The sequence below is a fragment of the Hyperoodon ampullatus genome, assembly GCF_949752795.1.
Source record: "Hyperoodon ampullatus genome assembly, chromosome: 1".
In the NCBI taxonomy this organism is placed as follows: Eukaryota; Metazoa; Chordata; class Mammalia; order Artiodactyla; family Ziphiidae; genus Hyperoodon; species Hyperoodon ampullatus.
The window spans coordinates 111,950,154-111,971,869 of record NC_136914.1 but is presented as its reverse complement, the minus strand read 5'-3'; the positions used below and the strand labels follow the sequence as shown (position 1 = coordinate 111,971,869).

General features: G+C 42.5%; 2 protein-coding genes across 3 annotated transcripts in view; both read right to left on the bottom strand.

Annotated features, from left to right (window-relative positions):
• MRLN (myoregulin) overlaps window positions 1–21,716 on the bottom strand; it is a 62,738-nt gene that overhangs the window by 34,058 nt on the left and 6,964 nt on the right. Inside the window, exon 1 of one of the 2 annotated variants that reach the window (XM_079715816.1) lies at window positions 10,878–10,998. The exons of the other annotated variant lie outside the window; for it this stretch is intronic. Within the exon in view, the coding sequence (XP_079571942.1) occupies window positions 10,878–10,912 (35 nt within the window). The 5' untranslated portion in view covers window positions 10,913–10,998. Of the gene's footprint in view, window positions 1–10,877; window positions 10,999–21,716 lie in introns of those variants that run through there. 2 annotated transcript variants of the gene reach the window in all.
• The window catches only part of CCDC6 (coiled-coil domain containing 6), a gene marked incomplete at its 5' end in the record, with an annotated part of 117,758 nt that continues 105,278 nt past the window's right edge, over window positions 9,237–21,716 (bottom strand). The window contains 2 exons of the mRNA XM_079715804.1: window positions 9,237–9,804; window positions 10,878–11,002. Coding sequence (XP_079571930.1) covers window positions 9,610–9,804; window positions 10,878–11,002 — 320 coding nt within the window. The 3' untranslated portion in view covers window positions 9,237–9,609. The remainder of the gene's footprint in view (window positions 9,805–10,877; window positions 11,003–21,716) is intronic.

Sequence of the window (21,716 nt, the reverse complement as noted above, 5' to 3'; positions counted from 1 at the left end):
CTGCTGAGCTCTTATTTTTTAAGAGTAATAAGAAATCTGGATTTAAAAAAAAATAAAAGTCTCCCTCATTTCAAATCAAAAGGTATTTCAACTTTTCATAAATTGTAACTATGGGAAGCGACAGATATGTTCACTAACCTTATTGCGGTCATCATTACACATTATCTATGTATCAAATATTACATTACACCTTAAACTTACACCATGTTATATGTCAGTTATTTCTCAATAAGATGCGGGGGAAAAAGGAAAATAAAACACATTACATTTTTCCACCTTTGGGGAAAAAACGTTTTTCATGCATACTTAGGCCAAACCAAATGATGATGGGAGGTGTTTAGCCCCCAGGCCACCTGTAGCAGAGCTGATGCAATCCATCCCACCCTCGCCCCCGGCCCACCTGATTTCACTGTGAACACTCGTGCACCCTGCCAGCACCCCTCATCAAACACAGAGTGACCATCATAGGGACACAAAACAGATCAGTGGCTGCCCCATGGTGGTGGAAGGAGGTGACTGGATACAAAAGGGAATGAGGAAACTTCTGGGGGTGATGAAAATGATCTATAGATTAAAGAGAAAACTACTATTGGGTCTTGGGTGATGGTGTGGAAAGGGACAAAAGGACATTGTAGGAAGGTCATTTTAAGCATAGAGTATGGCTCTGGGACTTCCCTGGTGGTGCAGTGGTTAAGGATTCGCCTGCCAATGCAGGGGACATGGGTTCGAGCCCTGGTCCAGGAAGATCCCACGTGCCGTGGAGCAACTAAGCCCGTGCGCCACAACTACTGAGCCTGCGCTCTAGAGCCTGTGTGCCACAACTACTGAAGCCCACGTGCCTAGAGCCTGTGCTCCGCAATGAGAAGCCACCACAATGAGAAGCCCGTGCACCGCAACGAAGAGTAGCCCCTGTTCACCACAACTAGAGAAAGCCTGCATGCAGCAATGAAGACCCAATGCAGCCAAAAATAAATAAATTTATTTTTTTTAAAAAAAAGCATAGAGTATGGTTCTGTTGTCTTGAGAAACAGGGTCATCTGCTTAGGCTTTGGCTTCGGCAAACGGCACTAATTCATTTCTATGTTCTTTAGACCATCCATGAGGAGTTGGTAAACACAAGATTCTGCCGAAGACTGAGAACACCCTGTAAGCTGAACTCTGGTTCTTAAATACCTGTGAAAGGCCTTAAATAGATTAAAATATGGTTCTCCTTAAGAAGAAAGCATTGCCGTGTTTTACAGAGGGTTCTGTATGTTCATTTTCAGTGTTCTTTTTGGAGGGAGGAGCGGGTACTGTGGTCTTCCATGACTTGTTTGTAACTGACAGATTTTGCCTCAATAAAGGATCCTTCTTTAATTAAGTACATCTTTGACTATTTACCATGGTCCCAAGCAAACATGCCTGTACATGATTATAATAAAATTGTGGGAATCCCAGCACCTCGAAGGAGGGCGATGGGCATGGGGAGAGTGAGGAACAGACACTTTCGGTTGACAGGGCCTGTCCAGTACTTTAAGCCACATCACACAAGCAGCTGCCTATTCTGGGACAACTCTGACCACAAGGTCTGGGACAGCGGTACCTGAATTAGTGTCTACAAGGTGATCTGATGAAGAAGCTTGGTCCAAATAATTGGTGTCAACAGAATCCCATGGTTATTTTGGGGCTGGTGTATGTTTTTTAAAAACTTGTCATCGCTGATGTACATTTTCTCCCATGAATATGTGTTGTACATATGCATGTCCCTGCATCCTGATTATTAAGCCATGGGAGTTTGTAAATATACATTCCACTCAGATATAACGTTACTTCTGAGTTTCAAAACATGACCATTTCAGAACTATAGTATCGATACCTCCATTCCCAGACACAGGGTTTTCAAAACCGCAGATTAAGTGCTAAACAAACGAACAAACAAAACTATGGGGCAGCCACTCTTGGCTTTGTTGTCTCAGGGTTTCCAGGAAGCCTCACACACAACAGAGAAAATTCAAATGCGGGAGTCATTCTCCCCGGGGTCACCTTCAACCCCTAGAGGAAGGAGTAGGTGCATTGGACAGCATTCCTGTCCTCTGGTGGAATAATACTGAGGCACGTTCTCAGTTCTTCCTCGGGGACACCCAGTGGGACGGAATTCCAGTTGCCCCCCAGTGCTAACGGGCTCATCCGCGCACCCTTCACTGGCCTCACCTTCTCCACGTTCTCATTCCGCTTTCTGAACTCCCCTTCCAAGGAAGCTCCCTGCACCCAAGTCCCTGTCTCAGTTTGCTTTCAGGGAACCCAAACAGTCACCACGTGTGTCATGCTCGGACCTGCAGGTTTCCACACATGCTATTCCCTCCGTCCCAAACACTCTTCACCCAATTTCCACCTGTTCTTCAAGAATGTGCTTAGAGATCGACTCCTCCGGAAATCCTCTCTGACCCTCCCTCTCTTCTAATGCCATGGGTCCCACTGCGCTGCTGCCCCGCTCACAGCACCCACCACACTGGGAAATGCCAAAAGGGAAGGAAGTCGGTATTCATGTCTCCTCTCCCCCCACCCACCCCATCCCCTGAATTCCCAGCACCGCGCACGACGGCTGGCGTGAGCAGTATTTTTAGAACAGCTGTAGAGTGAATGAAATGATACTCGTAGTTAAGAAGCAACACTATGAAGACTCTTACACTCCCATGTTTTAACAATGTTCACTGGATCCCAACCACCCCATTTGTAACAGAGAAGAACAAACGTGACAGCGTACTACATCTATTCCTTTAGCTCTAACCCCTGTGCTCTGTGGCCTGTACTCAGTTGTGCTGGCTCTGCACCTCTGGAAAAGAATGTTGCCCACAGCCTGAAATACACAGGAGGACTCTCAAGGCTCTGACCTTCAGAGATGCAAAGTTGCAGAACAGAGAATAACATCTGTCTGGTTGGAGGTGCACAGGGAACACAGTGGCCAGATCTATGTGGACCGCTGTAAGAACAAAGCATCCCGGCGCCACAAAGCCTGCACCAACCAACCTCCATCCCGCCCCACCCCCCGTCCCTTTTTAGTGTAAAAGAAGCCTGAATTCTATCCCTGGTAAGATGGTACTTTGGGACACTAGTCCACCACCTTCTCAGTTGGCTGGCTTTTCAAATAAAGTCGCTGTTCCTTGCTCCAACTCATCTCTCGATGTAACGGCCTGTCATCTGGTGAGCAGTGCGAGCTTGGACTCCGTAATACATTCTCATTCTTATCTTATAGGTAAGGAAACCAAAGCCCATAAAACTGGACTTAGGCCAGACCTGAACCCACAGGACACTTTCTACTGTACTTGGGTACCTTAAATCTGAGGCTTCGTGCCCAACATTAAAGTAACAAATAGCAGTAGTCAGTCGGTTCCCCAGGTTAATAATTTCCCAATAGCATTTCACCAGGACCCAGACAAAGCTATCCCTGGGGAGATGCGGTGGGAGAAAAGTAGGTTAAGGGGGCTTAACTTGAATTTCAGCAGTTGCCTTTCAAAGGAACACTTAAAGAGCACAAATACGAATCCACAAAAGACTTTTTTGTTGCTTTACATATTTCATATACTGTATTTTCTGTCTCTAGAAGTTCAACTGGAGGCTTTTTTATGTTTCATTTTCCTTATCATGCTCATGTATTCTTCTGCCTTCTAGAATGCACGAAGAATGTTTATAATGGCTGTTTTCACATCCTTGTCTACCAATCCTATCATCTTGTTTCACTTCTGAGTCTGGCTTTTCCTTTTCTTGATTTTTAAGATGAAAAATTTTCAGATTAATTACTAAGCTCTCTTTTTGGGATAATTAGTAATCTTGAAAGTTGCACTCAATCATTAGTAGGGTATCAGAAAATATGATCTTTAGAAAAAGATCTAAATACATTTAGTTCAAAAGGATTCAATGTAATATGGAAATGGGGGTGATGTGAAAGATAGAAAAAAAAACTTTAAAGGACAGAAATTCAACGTCTCGTGTTGACAGAAACATTAGACACACACCATATTTACCATGCACCGATGTCTTCCTGTTTCTAAAGAGAATGTTTAAAAGTTTGGGCCTGAATTAGACATTAGTGAATACAATTGAATTTCCCCAAGTATTTTTTAATTTAAATAGCCCATACATTAAAACAAGGACCCAGATTTACCTACAGAGTTTTATGTAAACACAAAAGAAGTTTCTAAACCAACAGTTTCAATCTTAGAAGCACCACGTGGACACGCAGCCTCTAAAAGGTGTTAAAAGAAAAAAGTGTACATATAGCTTAAACTTTATAACTTACATGTTGTTAAAGCACTTCATTTTGAATCTCATTTTCTTCAAATTCTACATGAAATAAAAATGGCTATCTCCACTATATAGATAGAAAACTGAAGCTGGCAGATGCAGCCAAGTCCTAAATTCAGAGGTCCTGGGTAATTTCTTGGTCAACATTTTCATCAAGTTACAACGAAAACCTCGCTGTCATGAGAACAGAGGCATTTTGAGATTTTGGTCAATTCACCAAAGGACGAATCCAATTAAAAACTCTTTTCATTAACTAATAGTTAATATGAGATCTTGCTTAAGCCAGAGTGAGTCAAGACTCACTCAAGGTTTAGTTAGCTCTTTTTAATATGGAAAAGGACCTAGATTTAAACAGTTCACACTCCTAAGACAATATCACAACTGTGTTCTTGAAGACTATGCTCCTAGGGCAGGATCCTAAGTCTGTGCTTTTCCCCTACAGAACGTGGACTAACTGCTAGGGGCTTCCTAAAATGCAAGGTGTATAAAACATCACCCCAAATATTCATTCTAACTTTCTACCTAAAGGAATGGACATGGAAAGGACTTGTGTCTTATTGTATATGTGAAGGTCTGTACTAGAGGGTTTCATCTTGATTTTCTCATCTTAGCAAGGCATACAGTATTGTTATTTTACAGGTAAGAAACTTGAGTTCCAGGGAGGTTAAGTAACTGAGCTAGTGAAGGAACTGGTACTCAAACATAGAACCCATTCTGAAGCCATGCTTCCTATACGAAGGAAGAAAAAACCATACAAACAGACTTAAAAATTTAAGAATAAGCTAATATACTGAATGTAATTTCCAAAGCCTGACTATATATGTGCGTGTATATACATATGTCTAATTGTTTATACGTAACATTTTGGGAATGAGTGTGGTTTTCCTTTCCTTTTCATAATCTCCTAGGTTTATGGTTTTCAAGTGAAATACAACACAGATATGGAACAGTGCACAGATCATAAACGCACAGCTCAACGAATTTTCAAAAACTCAATACACCCAGGTAACCAGCATCCTGATTAAGAAACAGAGCAGTACCAATCCCTTTTGTGTCCTCATCTTAAGTTCACTTTCTAAGGCAGCCTTTAGTATTCAGAATCTAAGCTGGATGTCTATCAGAAATCACAGGGAAACAATGTTCATTTTCCGACTCAAAGACCAGAAAGAAAGAGATAGCGTATAAAGCTCAAGAGGTTCATTTTAAAAAATTATCTTTATTTAGGTTTCTGATTCAGCACATGTATCAAAGACTAATCAACATAAAGAAGTAAATAAGACATTAATTGGAAGTCTTACATCTCTCTAAACTCTGACCAAGAATGTCAAGATTGCCACTATTACCAGAACTCCAACCTAGTCAAGTTGTAGACAAGCTATCATGAACAACGTAGTGTGCACAGATACACAGAGGCCAAAGACATGCTAGCACTTGGCTCTCCTCTCTTCCTTGTTGATGTCTTTCCATGGGACAGTCCACTTTTGCTGTCCATGCCTAGTTCCAAAGAAAGTCCAAAGAAGGCTCAGGGTCAACCTGATCCAACGCTCTGCTGGGGAATGCATTCTCAAACTGTTGTGCCTGCAACTTTGTTTTTGCCAGGATGAAGTTCAGATCGAGATATACAATACAATCTAGATGACGGTGCAGACTAAGTGAAGAACTGAAGTTGAGCAGTAACCCGAGTTAAGGCATGAATGCACACACATGTGCACACACACAGCACCCACGCTATCATGAACATAGGATTCCTTCCATTGCCTAGCAAGAGGCAACCAGGGCTCAGCAGTTAACCACAACTGCTGAGCATACTGAAGCATGCCCCCCATAATTTTATGCTAACAGCTGTGTGTGTATGTTTTATCAAAAAAAAAAAAATTAAAGAGAAAAAGGAAAAAAGAAAACTAAAAACCCCAAAAACAACAAGGAAAAAAAAAAAAAACCCAAAACCTAAAAACCCCTTAATCTCTTACAATGGCTCTTGAGCATGGAACTCACGTAGCAGCGTCAATGGCTGGATCTTTAGTAATTTGGAAATAAAAGGTTGTTTTACTATGTATTTCTTTGGTAGTCATCACTACAAAGTTTTCAGTGTTGGTTACCTATAAGACAAGTACTAGATAGAAGATCAAGTTACGCAGAAATATTTCTTCTGTACTGATAAGATAAAAATAGTGAGCTCTCCAAGCACAAGTTACTATGCTTTTTCTTGCCTTATTGGGCATCCTCTACAAGCAAGGCTTCGTGCAGGAAAAGTTTGTGTCTACCTAACAAAGGGCAATACATATTCTATCTTCCTACAATTGAACAGTTAAGGAAAATTCACATTATCCGTTATTTCTGGTCAAATCAGTTAGAAGCCGATTACAAAGGGGCAGCAAGCACTTGGTGTCAAAGCCACATTCTGGTCACACATTCATTCCATGGCTGTGGTCAGTCTCTCAGGAGCTCAGAATTTAAAACTCCTTTCAATTAACAAAGGAGCAAGTTAAATCAAATCTTAAATACTTCCACCATCTGCCAAATCTCTAGAAGTCTGTCTAGAATGCCAGCATGCTGGATGAGAGAGAACAGTTCAGAGCCCAGAGAGGCCTCAGGTTTTAGGGAAGGTAATTTGGTTTTGTATAAAAGGCATGGTCATCTGGCGAAGAGTACTTATCCTACTAGCAGCACAGTGGTAGCCAAGGGTCTCTGTCAGCAAGACAGGAAAATGAAGCTACTGAACCTGCTGTGGCTCCCACCTGCCTTCCAAGGCCTCTGGGGCCTCTGGGAGTCAGTCCGGGGTTGCGGGTGGGCAACAGGAATAGCAGGAACCAAGTTCAGCCCCCACGAGAAGTGCCCCAGATAAGTCGGCTTCTCGTGGCCTTGGGGTTGGAATCTTCGGGGTCCCTGGGGGCTAAACTTTGGCCAAGGAGCTGCCCTAGCAGGTACTGCCCAAGTGTGACAGGCTCCACACGGGGTCATAAAACACTCAAACAGGACATGAAACAGCATCATTTCAAAAGAGTAGTGTTTGTTCTATCAATCCAGAATGTCCACCGGGAGAGGCAGCTCGATTTATGGTGAAAAAGTGCTGTTTGAAGGAGCTGTGTTTTATTTTGCAATGAAATGACTAGTCTAAGGAAACCGGCGCTACATTTCTGTAGAAGTCTGGATGTCAAGAACCTGTCTCCAAAAGGCATTTATCAGAACACTGTCTGCTCACTCCAAGTGCTTTTTTCAGTCACCACAGGGCAATGTTTTGACTTTTGTGCTTTCATGAGGTCACTAAATTGCTAGCAAGTGGAGGGAAGATGATTACATTTTGGACTTTCTTGCTTGAGCGCAAGACACTATCCAACAGCACTGAAATCTATAGTCTCACAGAAGATTCTTGTAAACATATACCATTTCTCCTATAAGAAAAACTGAGAACTGTACGATGCGGGCAATATTTGTTCGCCTGCTGTCAGAATTCCTCAAAATGGCCAGGTGCCAGGAGGGACGGTGAGCCGTTGGTGAAATCCCCGGGTTGGACAAGACCCCATCTGACTGAATTAAAAACCTCAAGCCTCAATAATTAAATGCCAAACTTCTTCCCCATATTTGAAAACTGTACTATGATTATGTATATTACACATTATAAATAAAATTTATAGAGACCCACGATTTCTTCCAAATGATTGAGGAGTGACACTCTCAGTCTGGAGGTGGAAACTGAAAGAGCCAAAAAAAAAAAAATCCTATTGGTGCTTTTATTCTCAAGTTCTTAAGATGCTAGTCAAACACTATTAGCCAGCGAGACCTTTTCTCATTCTGTAACTCTTAAATATGCATTCAAAGGCAAAAATGGAGGCTTCTCTACTGTACAATATTAAATATCTACAATGTCGTGGTTCCTTATGGTTAGGGGTGTGTTCAATAAAGAGCTAGCTATTAGAGATGGCCGTCACAAAACATGGACTCTTAAAAATTACGGATAAATTAATTTTCAGTTCTCTGATTATATCCAACAGATACACATTCTCATCATAAAATATACATTCTCTAGTAAGTTATTTTTGTCCACAGCATATATAAATATGCAAACACAGGTGGTAAGAATCACTTTACTACCAAAGTACAAAACAGTAACTGCTGAAAAGCCAAAATAAAGGTGTTGCAAGTGTTAAGAAAAGACTCACAGCGTTCCACTTTAAAGTGAAACCAAACGATTTATTTGTGCTAAATGAATGGAAATGACGCATTCAGGATATACTTCTTTGTACACTGCGCTTGCTTTTACTGGGTGAACTAAGCAGTCCTCAACGGTAATGTGCTACTTTCCTCTACGCCTCTTTCCTGCCAGCAATAAAGTATTTTGGCCATTGTGCCAAGATGTTGCTATAATGTTCATTTCACATAGTATTTTCTCATAGTACTCTGCACCTTTAAAATATCTGTTCGAACTCTATTTTAGGGGGACGCAAGTAAAGAATGTAAAGGGAAATTAGCTGTTTCTGTCACCATCATCACATTGCCTTCTGCAGCAGAAATCACACAGCACATTCTAATCAGCCATCGCAACCACTGGCGGGTAGGACAACAGTTATCGACTCACGTGAGAGGGCCAGTTTGGGTAGGGTAACATCAAGGATAAAGAAAGACTCACACCCGGATATACGATAATTATCTATCCCATGTATGTGGAAAAGGTACAGCCATGTGATCCAATACTTCAGGAGATCTGTTTTACAAGAGACATGGATGTTGAGATATACTGAAAATAACCCATACAAAGTGTATCCGTAGAAAGCTCTATTAAACATTGTCTTGGGCACTGATGCATCCAACTTCCCATTCTATAGTGAGAGCTAGATTTTCAAAGGTCTGAATTGTAGTGCTGAATTACTGGTATGCTTGGTAAACACTATTCTAATGGGGGGTGGGTGGGTAATAACAGCTCAGTAATTTTCTGCAAATTCATGGGAAAAAAAATATAAAAAAGATATCCCTTTTTATTTTACAAACCTAAAAGCCAGGAAAATGAAGCTCTGGGGCCAAGCAAAAAATTGCACACCGCTGCTGAACTACCAAATAGTCGAATAGCCGATGTCCCAGCCAGGGAATGGACGCACATGAAGATTCAAGTAAAACACCGATGGAGAAAGTCGTCTGTTTAGTGTTGTAGACCCACAACACTGGCTGCGTTTCCGACACACATTTACAACACAATGAATAGTGAAGCCTAGATAACCTCAGTGCAAATAAGTCAGATCCGAATATGCCAGGGAAGGAAGCCTGTGGCGTCTTGAGTCGACGGCTCCACTGCACGAACGAGTCCCAACGTGAGGTTCGGACTGCGCACATGCATTAAGGCTGGGAGGAGGGGTGCACCGAATGTTGCGAGGGGGCGGGCTGCAAGGTGGCTGCCGAGGGGACCGCGGGCTGCATGGGTGGCGGAGGTGGAGGTGGCGGAGGCTGGACGGGGGTCTGTGTGTTGGGAGACGGAGGCGGCGTGGGCCGTTTGAATTTGTCAGGGCTGTTGCTCCTCCGCGGTGAAGGCCTCTGTAGACAGGACAGGAACAGCAGGTCAGAGCAGGCACAGACGGCTCATCCCTAACCCAGCGTGACTCGGAGCCCAGGCTGCCCCAAAGCGGACCAACAGAGACCAAACACCAGCGAGGTCCTTGTCCATCCCTACTGGTTTCTGAACCCGTCCGGAAAACTTCAACAAGGTAGAGTTTACACCGACATCTATGAAAAAGCTATGTATGCAAAATCCCTATGAAACGTGCATCGACCGAACGACTGGACTTCCGCCCTTCCATGAGACAGTCCTAAAATTAAAAAACAGCTGTCACGTCCTCCCCTTAAATCTTTTCTGTTCGTTGTGTGTCTCCAGTTCCTTCTGTCCCTCAAACAAGTTGTCAATATCATGAAAGCTACAGCTCAACCACAAACGTTCCTGCTTTAATGTAAAGCTCATCAAACCAGCAAAACAGATTCAGAAATATCTTACATGCTTTTTTTAGAGAATGGGGTTCTTCTTTTCAAGATTCCCTCATTGGGAATACCCTCAGTTCTACCCTATTCTCAAACCCCAATTAGCGACATTTCTAACCGGTCTATTAGTCAACTAAATAGCCAGCTCTAATGAAAACACTCCCCTGAGTAGAGTTTGAACCAGATACACTTAAGGCTCCTTCTAATTCCAGGAAAGAAAATTCTGGATGAAACTAGAAACAAGTCTAATTTCAGGAAGAATACTGAGGGTCAGTGAACTGTGAAGGTGCGGACAATAAATATTTTAGACATTATGGCAACCAACGATAATTCGCTATGGCAAGGAGCTGGCTAGAGTTCAAACGAGGCATAGGTCGGAGGTCAAATTACGTTTCACCAAGGGCAATATTTCATAGAAAATGAAGGTGAAGTTTTGCCTCCTGGGAAGGATTTTAGTTTCAACACCAGAATGTAGCATCAAACTATTGGGAGGTCTCTAGAAGTTTAAGGTGAACTGAAGGAAGGAAGGAAGAAGAAAGGTAAATGTCCAAGGACATCAATGTTGGCTCCCATGGAGGACTAGTCGCTACCACCATCAGGAGGAAAGCGCTGCTTCCTGCCCCATGGATACTTACTGTGATACCGTGGGATGCTCCCATATGCTGCACATGAAGACCTGGGGAATTGTAATAAGACATTCCGGCTCTAGTCAGTGAAGTTGGTGGCGTGAAACCAACTGTGTGACTTGCATACGAGAGACCTGAAATGTAACAACAACTTGTAAGTATTATTACAAACTCAACTATCTGGTGTCTTTAAGCATCTAGGAGGCTTTAAAATGCAGTTCTTAGTCACCCACAAAAATGCAAACAGGTAAGAGGAGTGGTGGGCTCACCAAATGGCCTGCTGGATGGATAACAAGGGATATAAAAGTCAAGCCCTGGTACAGACTAGACAGGCCAGAAATAAGTGCACACATAAATGGTCAGATAATCTTCAGTGAAGGTGCCAGGAATATGCAATGTGGAAAGGGTAGTCTCTTCAACAAACGGTGCTGGGAAAACTGGAGATTCATGTGCAAAAAGATGAAAGTGGAGCCCTATCTTACACCATACACAAAAATCAACTCAAAATGAATTAAATACCTAAATATAAGACCTGAAACCATAAAACTCCTAGAAGGAAATACAGGGGGAAAGCTTTATGACATTGGTCTTAGTAATGATTTCTTAGATATGACACCAAAAGCACAGCCAGCAAAGCAAAAATAGCCAAGTAGGACTACAGCATACTAAAAAGCTTCTGTTCAGCAAAGGAAATAATCAACAGAAAGGTAACCTATGGAATGGGAGAAAATATTTACAAATCATATATCAGATAAGGGATTAGTATCCAAAATATATAAGGAACTCCTACAACTCAAAAGCAAATAAATAACCTGATTTAAAAATGGGCAAATGACTTGAATAGACATTTTTCCAAAGACAACATACAAATGGACAATAGGTATATGAAAAGATGCTCAGCTTCACTAGTCATCAGGCAAAAGCAAATCAAAATCATAATAGGATATCATGTTACACCTGTTGGGATGGCTATTATAAAAAATAAAAATAAAAAACATTTTTAAAATGTTGGCAAGGATGTGGAGAAAAGGGAACTGCTAATGGGAATGTACATTGGTATAGCCACTATGAAGAGCAGTATGGAGCTACCTCAAAAACTTAAAAATAGAACTACCATATGATCCAGCAATCGCACTTCTGGTTATTATCCAAAAGGACTGAAAACAGGATCTTGAAAAGAAATTTGCACTCATGTGTTCATTACTACACTATTCACAGTAGCCAAGACGTAGAAACAACCTAAAAGTTCATCATCAACAGATGAGTGGATAAAGAAAACATGGTATATACACACAATGGAATATTATTTAGCCCTTAAAAAGAAGAAAATTCCTTTAAAAAAGAACATGGATGAACCTGGAGGACATTATGCTAATATAAGCCAGTAACAGAAGGGCAGATACTGCATGATACCACATACATGAGGGATCTAGGTCAAACTCACAGAAGCAGAGAGCACAACAGTGGTTGCCAGGGGCTGGGGGTAGAGGAGATGGGGGACTGTTGTTCGATGGGCACAAAGTTTCGATTTTATAAGAAGAATAAGTTCTAGAGATCTACTGCACAACATTGTTTTTTTTTTAATTTATTTTATTTTTGGTTGCGTTGAGCTCGTGGGCTTTCTCTAGTTGTGGCGAGCGGGCTCTTGGTTGTGGTGTGTGGCCTTCTCATTGCGGTGGCTTCTCTTGTCGCTGAACACGGACTTTAGGTGTGCGGGCTTCACTAGCTGTGGCATGTGGGCTCTAGAGCGCAGGCTCAGCAGTTGAGGTGCACGGGCTTAGTTGCTCCGTGGCATGTGGGATCTTCCCGGAACAGGGCTCGAACCCATGTCCCCTGCATTGGCAGGTGGATTCTTAACCACTGCGCCACCAGGGAAGCCCCATTGTGCTTTTTTAACAATACTGTACTGTACAGTTAATGATGTGTTAAGAGGGTAGATCTCATGTAAAGTGTTCTTATGACAACTAAAAAAAACCAAAGTCCAGCCTTGACAGGAGTCCAACTGAGATGTACAGAAGTAGAAGACATGAGAAGAAACAAGAGTAAAGTGGAAAAAATAGAGTAAAGGGGTAAAAATCAGATGCGAGAAAAGGGTAAGTGTCAAAAGATATACCAATAATAACGAGACAAAACCAATGGGTGTGTATAGCAGCCACAAAGCAAACAAAAAAATCACCACTGAGAACTTGGCAACTTCAGGATATTCAATGAAGAAAACAAAAAGCCCTATATACGCCAATGTTCCCCCCAAAGAAACTGATATTCAAGGAAGAAAAACCCTCAGCCCACTATAACCTTCTGCATAGTCTTCATCTAGGACCCCAGAATCAGCTCCAAAGTTTAATGCCCAGATCTTAGTTCCCTGACCAGGGATCGAACCTGTATCCCTGCAGTGGTCGAGCAGTCTTAACGACTGGACTATCAGGGAAGTCCTTAAAGACGCTCTTCTATAGTGTCTTTTGACTTCCACAGTTGAGACATGCAGCCACCACGCCTATCTTTAGTTGTCTTGTCCCAGAATTTGTCTGTGCCCTCAACATTTATTGTTAAGGATTTTATTTCTTGCTTTGACTATCAACTAGTGGTGCTGCTTTCTATCTGACATATTTCCATTTCCAATTGTGGATTTTTGGTTTACATGTACAAAATGGAGGTCTGGGGTAAAGCACGAGTCTTTGAGAGCTCAGTGGTCATTTACCGTGACTTTGTATTGCAAGAACTTTGTTCAGCTTGGGGAGGGAAGAAGGGGTTTTCTTTAAACAACTTTGGGAAATACAACCCTAATTCCATTTCTTATGAAAGTGGTGAAATTTAAGAGAAAAGCTTTGAAAGCAGGTCCTTATCCCCAGATAGAGAAGCTCAGGGGGTTCGATTCATAATACAAAATAAATAAATAAGATCAAGCCCGTTGCCTGCCCAAATTAAAAAAAAAAAAAAAGTCCCTTCTCTGGCTATTAAAAAGGCCTGCATTTGGCTCCAAACTATCTCCTGATGTTCTAGGTCAGTGGTTCTCAATACCAAGAATCAAAGCCCTCGTCCGACCCCAAATCAAGTGAGTCCGAATCTATGGGGAGCAGGGCCCCAGGGCAGCCAGTGATAAGAACCACGGTGACCTGATCACTCTTGATTCTGACCTCCACGTCTCAGTTCCCACCATGGCCTTTGCCTGGGATGTCTTCTCTTTACTGCAGGACTTGGTTTCTCCTTCTCCCCTTGTCAGTCAGGACCTCACTCAGCCTTTGGAGGGGCAAAGAGCCCAGACTCCAGAGCCGACTGCCATAGTATCTCGGGCTCTAGTTTTGCCACTTGGTGCTGAGCGACAGTGGACTTTAGATCCCTCAACTGTGAAATGAGATTATCACAGTGACTGCATGAGGTTGTTGTGAGGATGAAATGAGTTCCTGGCACAAAGGAAGGGCTCAGCATGTTTCAGCTCATTAACCTCTCCTTCAGGGCTCTTCTCAAAAGCTCTCTAAGCTGGGAGCTCTCTCTTCTTTGAAACTCTCTTTAAAGTATTTAGCACTTTTTTTATTATACCTTTTAATTTTATCCTAACTTTTTATTTTGAAATAGTTTGTGATTCGTAAGAAGTTGCAAAAATACAACAGGGTCCCTGTCTACCCTTCACCCACCTCCCCCCAGTGATATCTTACATAACCACAGCACACTGTCAAAACCAGAAAATTGACACTGGTCCAATACAAGTGACTAAGGTACACCCTTTATTTGGATTTCATCAGTTTTTAATGCATTCTTCGTGTGTGTGTGGGTACAGGTGTAATTTTTATCACCTGTGTAGATCCAAGTAATTATCACCACAATCTGGATACAGAACTGTTAAAAAGCCACAAACAAGCTTCCTTGTGTTGTCCCTTTATAGTCACCCCTTCCCTCTAATACTAACCCCTGGCAACGACTGATCTGTGCTCCATCACTGTAATTTTGTCACTTTGAGAATGTTATAGATATGAAGTCATATAGTATATAACCCTTTCAGATTAGTTTTTCATTCATCACAATGCCCCTGTGATCCATACAAGTTATTGTGTGTATCAAGTTAATTCCTTTTTAGTGCTGGGTAGTATGTCATTGAGTGGGTGTACCACAACTTAACATTTTAGGGGATATAAAATACATAAAATTCGGGCTTCCCTGGTGGCACAGTGGTTAAGAATCCACCTGCCAATGCAGGGAACGTGGGTTCAAGCCCTAGTCCAGGAAGATCCCGCTTGCCACAGAGCAACTAAGCCCATGTGCCACAACTACCGAGCCTGCATTCTAGAACTCATGAGCCACAACTACTGAGCCCGTGTGCCACAACTACTGAGCCTGAGCTCTACAGCCTGTGCTCTGCCAACAAGAGAAGCCACCGCAATGAGAAGCCCGCGCACCGCAATGAAGAGTAGCACCCGCCTGCCGCAACTAGAGAAAGCCCACGTGCAGCAATGAAGATCCAACACAGCCAAAAATAAATTAATTAAATAAAAAAATTTTAAAAACCTATAAAAAGGCATTGCTTGTTAAAAAACAAGCAAACAAAAAATATACATATATAAAACTCATTATACTTGGCCTTGTATTAAGATTATCTTATTTCTTGTGTTTTGCCCCCTACTTCCCTAGGCCCTATAAGCTCTTAGAGGCCAGAGACCATGTCTTACTAGTTTTTGTTTTCCCTTAATCATCATGCATCTGACCCTCTTGCCCAGGAATACAATAAACAATAAGAATCCCAAAAAACCTAGGTAGAAAATATCTCCTAAACAGAATACTGTGGCTTTATAAAGCTATTCCTGGAATAAATTGCTCTTGTTGTGCTACACAAATGCATTAACTAGAGTAAAAATTTTAAGATTTATTTCACTGTCCACAAGCTCAAGACAACAAATTTTAAAAATGACTCATGAAAAGCAATTCATGACCAAAAACCACTGAGCAAAATGAATCAAGATACCAAAGTGTATAATCCATAGAAAACCAACTACCTAAAGGAAAATTGCAAGAGGTCGGGGGGATAGGGAGAGGAGACACTTGAAAACACTAAAATATTAACACTGCCTTTGGATAAAAGGATTCTGGATGATTTTATTTCTGCTTCTTTATACCCTTCCGACTGCCTCCAAATTCCCTCTAATAAATCTTTGCTAAAGGAAGAAAAAAAAAAAAACAAGCATCGTCGAACCAAACTGAAGGCAGACACCTTCTGTTCCTTTGAAATTTATCTTACTTCCACAAGTCAGACATGTCTCTGTTAACATTCATACACTAGAGATACGACTTCCTCTTTAACGCTCTCTGATCTGGCTCTGTCCCCATCACTCCATCAAGGCTGCTCTTGCCAAGGCCAGCAGTGTTTCTGTGCTGCCAGGTGTGCTGCTACTCTCCACCCTTCATTGCACTTGACCTTGGGGCAATGACAGACAAAGCTGACCCCTCCCTTCCTGCTGAAATGCTTTATCTTAACCTCAGTGACATCGGATACCAGTTTCCCTTCCCCTTCCCTGGTAGCAACTTCCCAATCTCCTTCGCCAGGTTTCCTCCTGCACCTGACCTCTAAATATTACATCCTTCAGGATCAGATGGGAGGGTTTTTCTCTTCTCCCTCCATCTTCCACGACTAGGTGATTTCATCTATGTTAATAGCTTTCTTTAAAATAAATTTTTTTATTTTAGAATAGTTTTAGGTTTACAGAAAAGTGGCAAAAATAGTACAGAGAGTTCCTGCATCTCACACACTCAGATTCCCCGTTATTATCATTATTATTTATTTATTTATTTATTTATTTATTTTTGGCCGTGCCCCGAGGCTTGTGGAATCTTAGTTCCCCAACCAGGGATCGAACCCAGGCCCTCAGGAGTGAAAGTGTGGAGTCCTAACTACTGGACCACTGGGGAATTCCAAAAGATGCCCTATTATTAACTTCTTATGCCAGTGTGGTACCTTCATCACAACTAATAAACCAATGTTGACACATTATTATTAACTCAGGTCCATACGTTACCTGGATTTCCTGAGGTTTTGCCTAATGTCCTCTTCCTGTTTCAGGAACCCATTTAGGATACCACATGCTTTTTAGTTTTCATGTCTCCTTAGGCACCTCTTGGCTGAGATAGTTCCTCAAACTTCCTTGTTTTTGATGACCTTGTCAGTTTTAAGGTATATTGATCAGGTATTTTATAGACAGACTGTCCCTCTACTGTCTGATGTTTTCCATGTGGTTAGACTGGGGTGATTCGTTTTGAGGAGGAAGACTACAGAGGTAAAGGGCCCTTCTCATCACATCGTATCAAGGGTACATACTACTGACATGACTGTCCACTGTCGATGTTGACCTTGATCTCCCAGATGAGGCAGTGCCTGTCAAGTTTTTCCTCTGTAAAGGTACTTTCTTTTTTTAAATAGCTAAGAAGTTTTTTTATTATTTATTTAGTTATTTTATTTATTTTTGGCTGTGTCGGGTCTTAGTTGAGGCACGTGAGATCTTCGTTGTGGTGCGCGGGCTTCTCTCTAGTTGTGGCACACAGGCCCCAGGGAGCCCGGGCTCTGTAGCTGTGGTGCACGGGTTCCAGAGAGCGTGGACTCTGTAGTCTGCAGCACATGGGCTCTAGTTGAGGTGCGCGAGCTCAGTAGTTGTGGCGCACAGGCTTAGCTGGCCCACGGTGTGTAGGATCTTAGTTCCCTGACCAGGGATTGAACTCGCGTCCCCTTCATTGTAAGGTGGATTTTTTACCACTGGGCCACCAGGGAAGTCCCAAGGTACTCTTTTTTCCCCCTCCCTTTCACACTGTATTCTTTGCAAGGAAGTCCCTATCTTTAGCCCACATTTAAAGAGTAGGGAGCTATTTCCACTTCTGTGAAGATGGAGTCTCTATGTCAATTATTTGGAATTCTTCTGTATAGGTGATTTATCTCTTCTCCCGTGTTTATTTACTTAGTCATTTGTTTATATCAGTGTGAACCAATGCATATTTGTTTTATGTTTGGGTTATAATCTAACATTACATTATTTATTTTATTGCTCAAATTGTTCCAATTTGGGCCTTTGGGAGCACTTTCAGTTAGCTCCTGTGTCTCTTGGACCTATCCTCATCTTTCAGTTTTTTGACCTTCTCCTTACTTTCTGGCATTACCAGACTTTCCACATTCATCTTGTATGTTCCCTGCCCAAGGCTCTAGAAATATCCATTTCTTCCAGGAGCCCTAGTTCTTTTCATTGGAGAATGGAATTAGAAACCAAGATCTGGGTGATGGGTATGCCTGTTGCTAGTGGGGTGTAGATCCTTTTTAAAACTTCATTATTCCCCATGGCTGATGTAGGCACATGAAAATATATTAACTGGGAATGTCTTTTTCTCAGGCTATATAAAATAGTGAACAACCTGAAAAAAGTTGTTGAAAAAATAATACTGTCCCTCTATATAATCCGCATACATAAGCAAGAAGAAGATTTTTCATAAGTACTGGGAAATGTACCTTTCAATCAAATTGTGAGATAGCCCTCAAAATATTCCAAGTCAGTGAAAATGCAAGACTGGCAATGCCAATGTTAACCAGAAATGGTAAGGGAAGAAGAGCCAAAATGCTTAAAATGGAAATGAAAACTAAACAAACAGCATAATTCCACTAAAGAAGTGATTAGATATTCTTAATACTGAGAACCACAAATTCTTCCAATAAAAAAATAAAGTGAAAAGAAAACTTGAAAATTCAGATTTTGCTAATGAATTATGTATCTAATGGACTAGATTAGAATAGGAGTAATTCGGAGCCGGAGGAAGATGGCGGAAGAGTAAGACGCGGAGATCACCCTCCTCCCCACAGATACATCAGAAATTCATCTACACGTGGAACAACTCCAACAGAACACCTACTGAACGCTGACAGAAGACCTCAGACCCCCCAAAAGGCAAGAAACTCCCCACATACCTGGGTAGGTCAAAAGAAAAAAAGAATAAACAGAGACAATAGGATATGGACGGGACCTGCACCAGTGGGAGGGAGCCGTGAAGGAGGGAAGGTTTCTACACACTACAAGCCCCTTCGAGGGCGGAGACTGCAGGTGGCGGAGGGGGAAAGCTTCGGAGTAGCGGAGGAGAGCACAGCAACAGGGGTGTGGAGGGCAAAGCAGAGAGATTTTGGCACAGAGGATCGGTGCCCTCAGGCACACACCAGCCCGAGAGACTTGTCTGCTCGGCCGCCAGGGCGGGCGGGGCTGGGAGCTGAGGCTCGGGTATCGGCTTTCAGTCGGAGCGCAGGGAGAGGTCTGGGGCTGGCGGCAGGAAGAGACCCTGAAGGGGTTAGTGCTAGCCCGGAGGGAGTCCGGGGAAAGGGTCTGGAGCTACCGGAGAGGCAAGAGACTTTTTTCCCTTTTGTTGCCTGGTGCGCGAGGAGAGGGCATTCCCCTCCCTCCCCTCTGCCTGAGTGAGCCAGAGCCCCCGAATCAGCGGCTCCTTTAAACCCGTCCTGTCTGAGCGAAGAACGGACGCCCTCCGGCGACCTACGCGCAGAGGCGGGGCCAGGTCCAAGGCTGAGACCCGGGAGCTGTGAGAGCAGAGACAGGGAAATCTCTCTGTGCAGCCTCCGAGGCAGCGGATTAAAGCTCCACGGTCCATTTGATGTGCCCTGCGTCTGTGGAGTGCATGAATGGACAGCGAATCATCCCAAATTGAGGAAGTGGACCTTGAGGACAAGATTTAAGACTTCCCCCCCCCCCTTTTTTTTTTTTTCCTCTTTTTACAACGAATTATCTCAAATTAAGGAGGTGGACTTAGCAAGATTTCAGACTTTTCGCCCTTTTCCTCTTTTTACAACGAATTATCCCAAATCGAGGAGGTGGACTTGGAGAGCAAGATTTTTGATTTTTCCCCCTGCTCTCTTTTTGTGAATGTGTATGTGTAATCTTCTGTGTAAGATTCTCTCTGTATAGCTTTGCTTCCACCATATGTCCCAGGGTTCTTTCGGTCCGTGTTTTTTTTCAATAATTACTTTTTAATTTTAATAACGCTACTATATTTCATACTTTATTCTATTTTATTTTACCTGCTCTTTCTTTTTTTCCTCCCTTCCCTTCCTCCCTCCCTCCCTCCGCTCCTCCTTTCCTTCTTTCTTTTTCTTTCCTCCATCCCTCCCTCCCTCCCACCCTTCTTCTTTCCACTTTCTTTTTCTTTCCTTCCTCCCTCCCTCCCTCCCTCCTGTCTTTCTTTCTTTCTTTCCTTCCTCCCTCCCTCCCTCTCTTCTTCCATTCACTCTTCCTTTTGCTTTCATTCCTCCCTCCCTCCCTCCTTTCTTTCCTTTCTTTCCATCCTTCCTCCCTCCCTCCTTTCTTTCTTTCTTCCTTCCTTCCTTACTTCCCTTCTTCCTTTCTTTCAATCTCTCTTTCTTTCTTCTACTAATTATTTCTTTCTACTTTTTCTCACTGTTATTCTGAGCCGGGTGGATGAAAGGCTCTTGGTGCTGCAGCCAGGAGTCAGTGCTGTGCCTCTGAAGTGGGAGAGCCAACTTCAGGACACGGGTCCACAAGAGACTTCCCAGCTCCACATAATATCAAGCAGCGAAAATCTCCCAGGGATCTCCATCTCAACACCAGCACCCAGCTTCAGCCAACGATCAGCAAGCTACAGTGCTGGTCACCCTATGCCAAGCAACTAGCAAGGCAGGAACACAACCCCACCCATTAGCAGAGAGGATACCTAAAAACATAATAAGGCCACAGGCACCCCAAAACACACCACCAGACGTGGACCTGTCCACCAGAAAGACAAGATCGAGCTTCAACCACCAGAACACAGGCATTAGTCCCCCCCACCAGGAAGCCTACACAACCTACTGAAACAACCTTAGCCACGGGGGACAGACACCAAAAACAACGGGAACTACGAATCTGCAGCCTGCAAAAAGGAGACCCCAAACACAGTAACATAAGCAAAATGAGAAAGCAGAAAAACACACAGCAGGTGAAGGAGCAAGATAAAAACCTACCAGACCTAACAAATGAAGAGGTAATAGGCAGTCTACCTGAAAAAGAATTCAGAATAATGATAGTAAAGCTGATCCAAGATTCTATTTCCCAGATCCAAAATCTTGGAAATAGAATAGACAATATGCAAGAAACAGTTAACAAGGACCTAGAAGAACTAAAGATGAATCAAGCATCGATTAAAAACACAATAAATGAAATGAAAAATACTCTAGATGGGATCAATAGCAGAATAACTGAGGCAGAAGAACGGATAAGTGAGGTGGAAGATAAAATAGTGGAAATAACTGATGCAGAGAAAAATAAAGAAAAAAGAATGAAAAGAACAGAGGACAGTCTCAGAGACCTCTGGGACAACATTAAACGCACCAACATTCGAATTATAGGGGTTCCAGAAGAAGAAGAGAAAAAGAAAGGGACTGAGAAAATATTTGAAGAGATTATAGTTGAAAACTTCCCTAATATGGGAAAGGAAATAGTTAATCAAGTCCAGGAGGCACAGAGAGTCCCATACAGAATAAATCCAAGAAGAAATACGCCAAGACACATATTAATCAAACTGTCAAAAATTAAACACAAAGAAATCATATTAAAAGCAGCAAGGGAAAAACAACAAATAACACACAAGGGAATCCCCATCAGGTTAACAGCTGATCTCTCAGCAGAAACTCTACAAGCCAGAAGGGAGTGGCAGGACATAATTAAAGTGATGAAGGAGAGAAACCTGCAACCAAGATTACTCTACCCAGCAAGGATCTCATTCAGATTTGATGGAGAAATTAAAACGTTTACAGACAAGCAAAAGCTGAGAGAGTTCAGCACCACCAAACCAGCTTTACAACAAATGCTAAAGGAACTTCTCTAGGCAAGA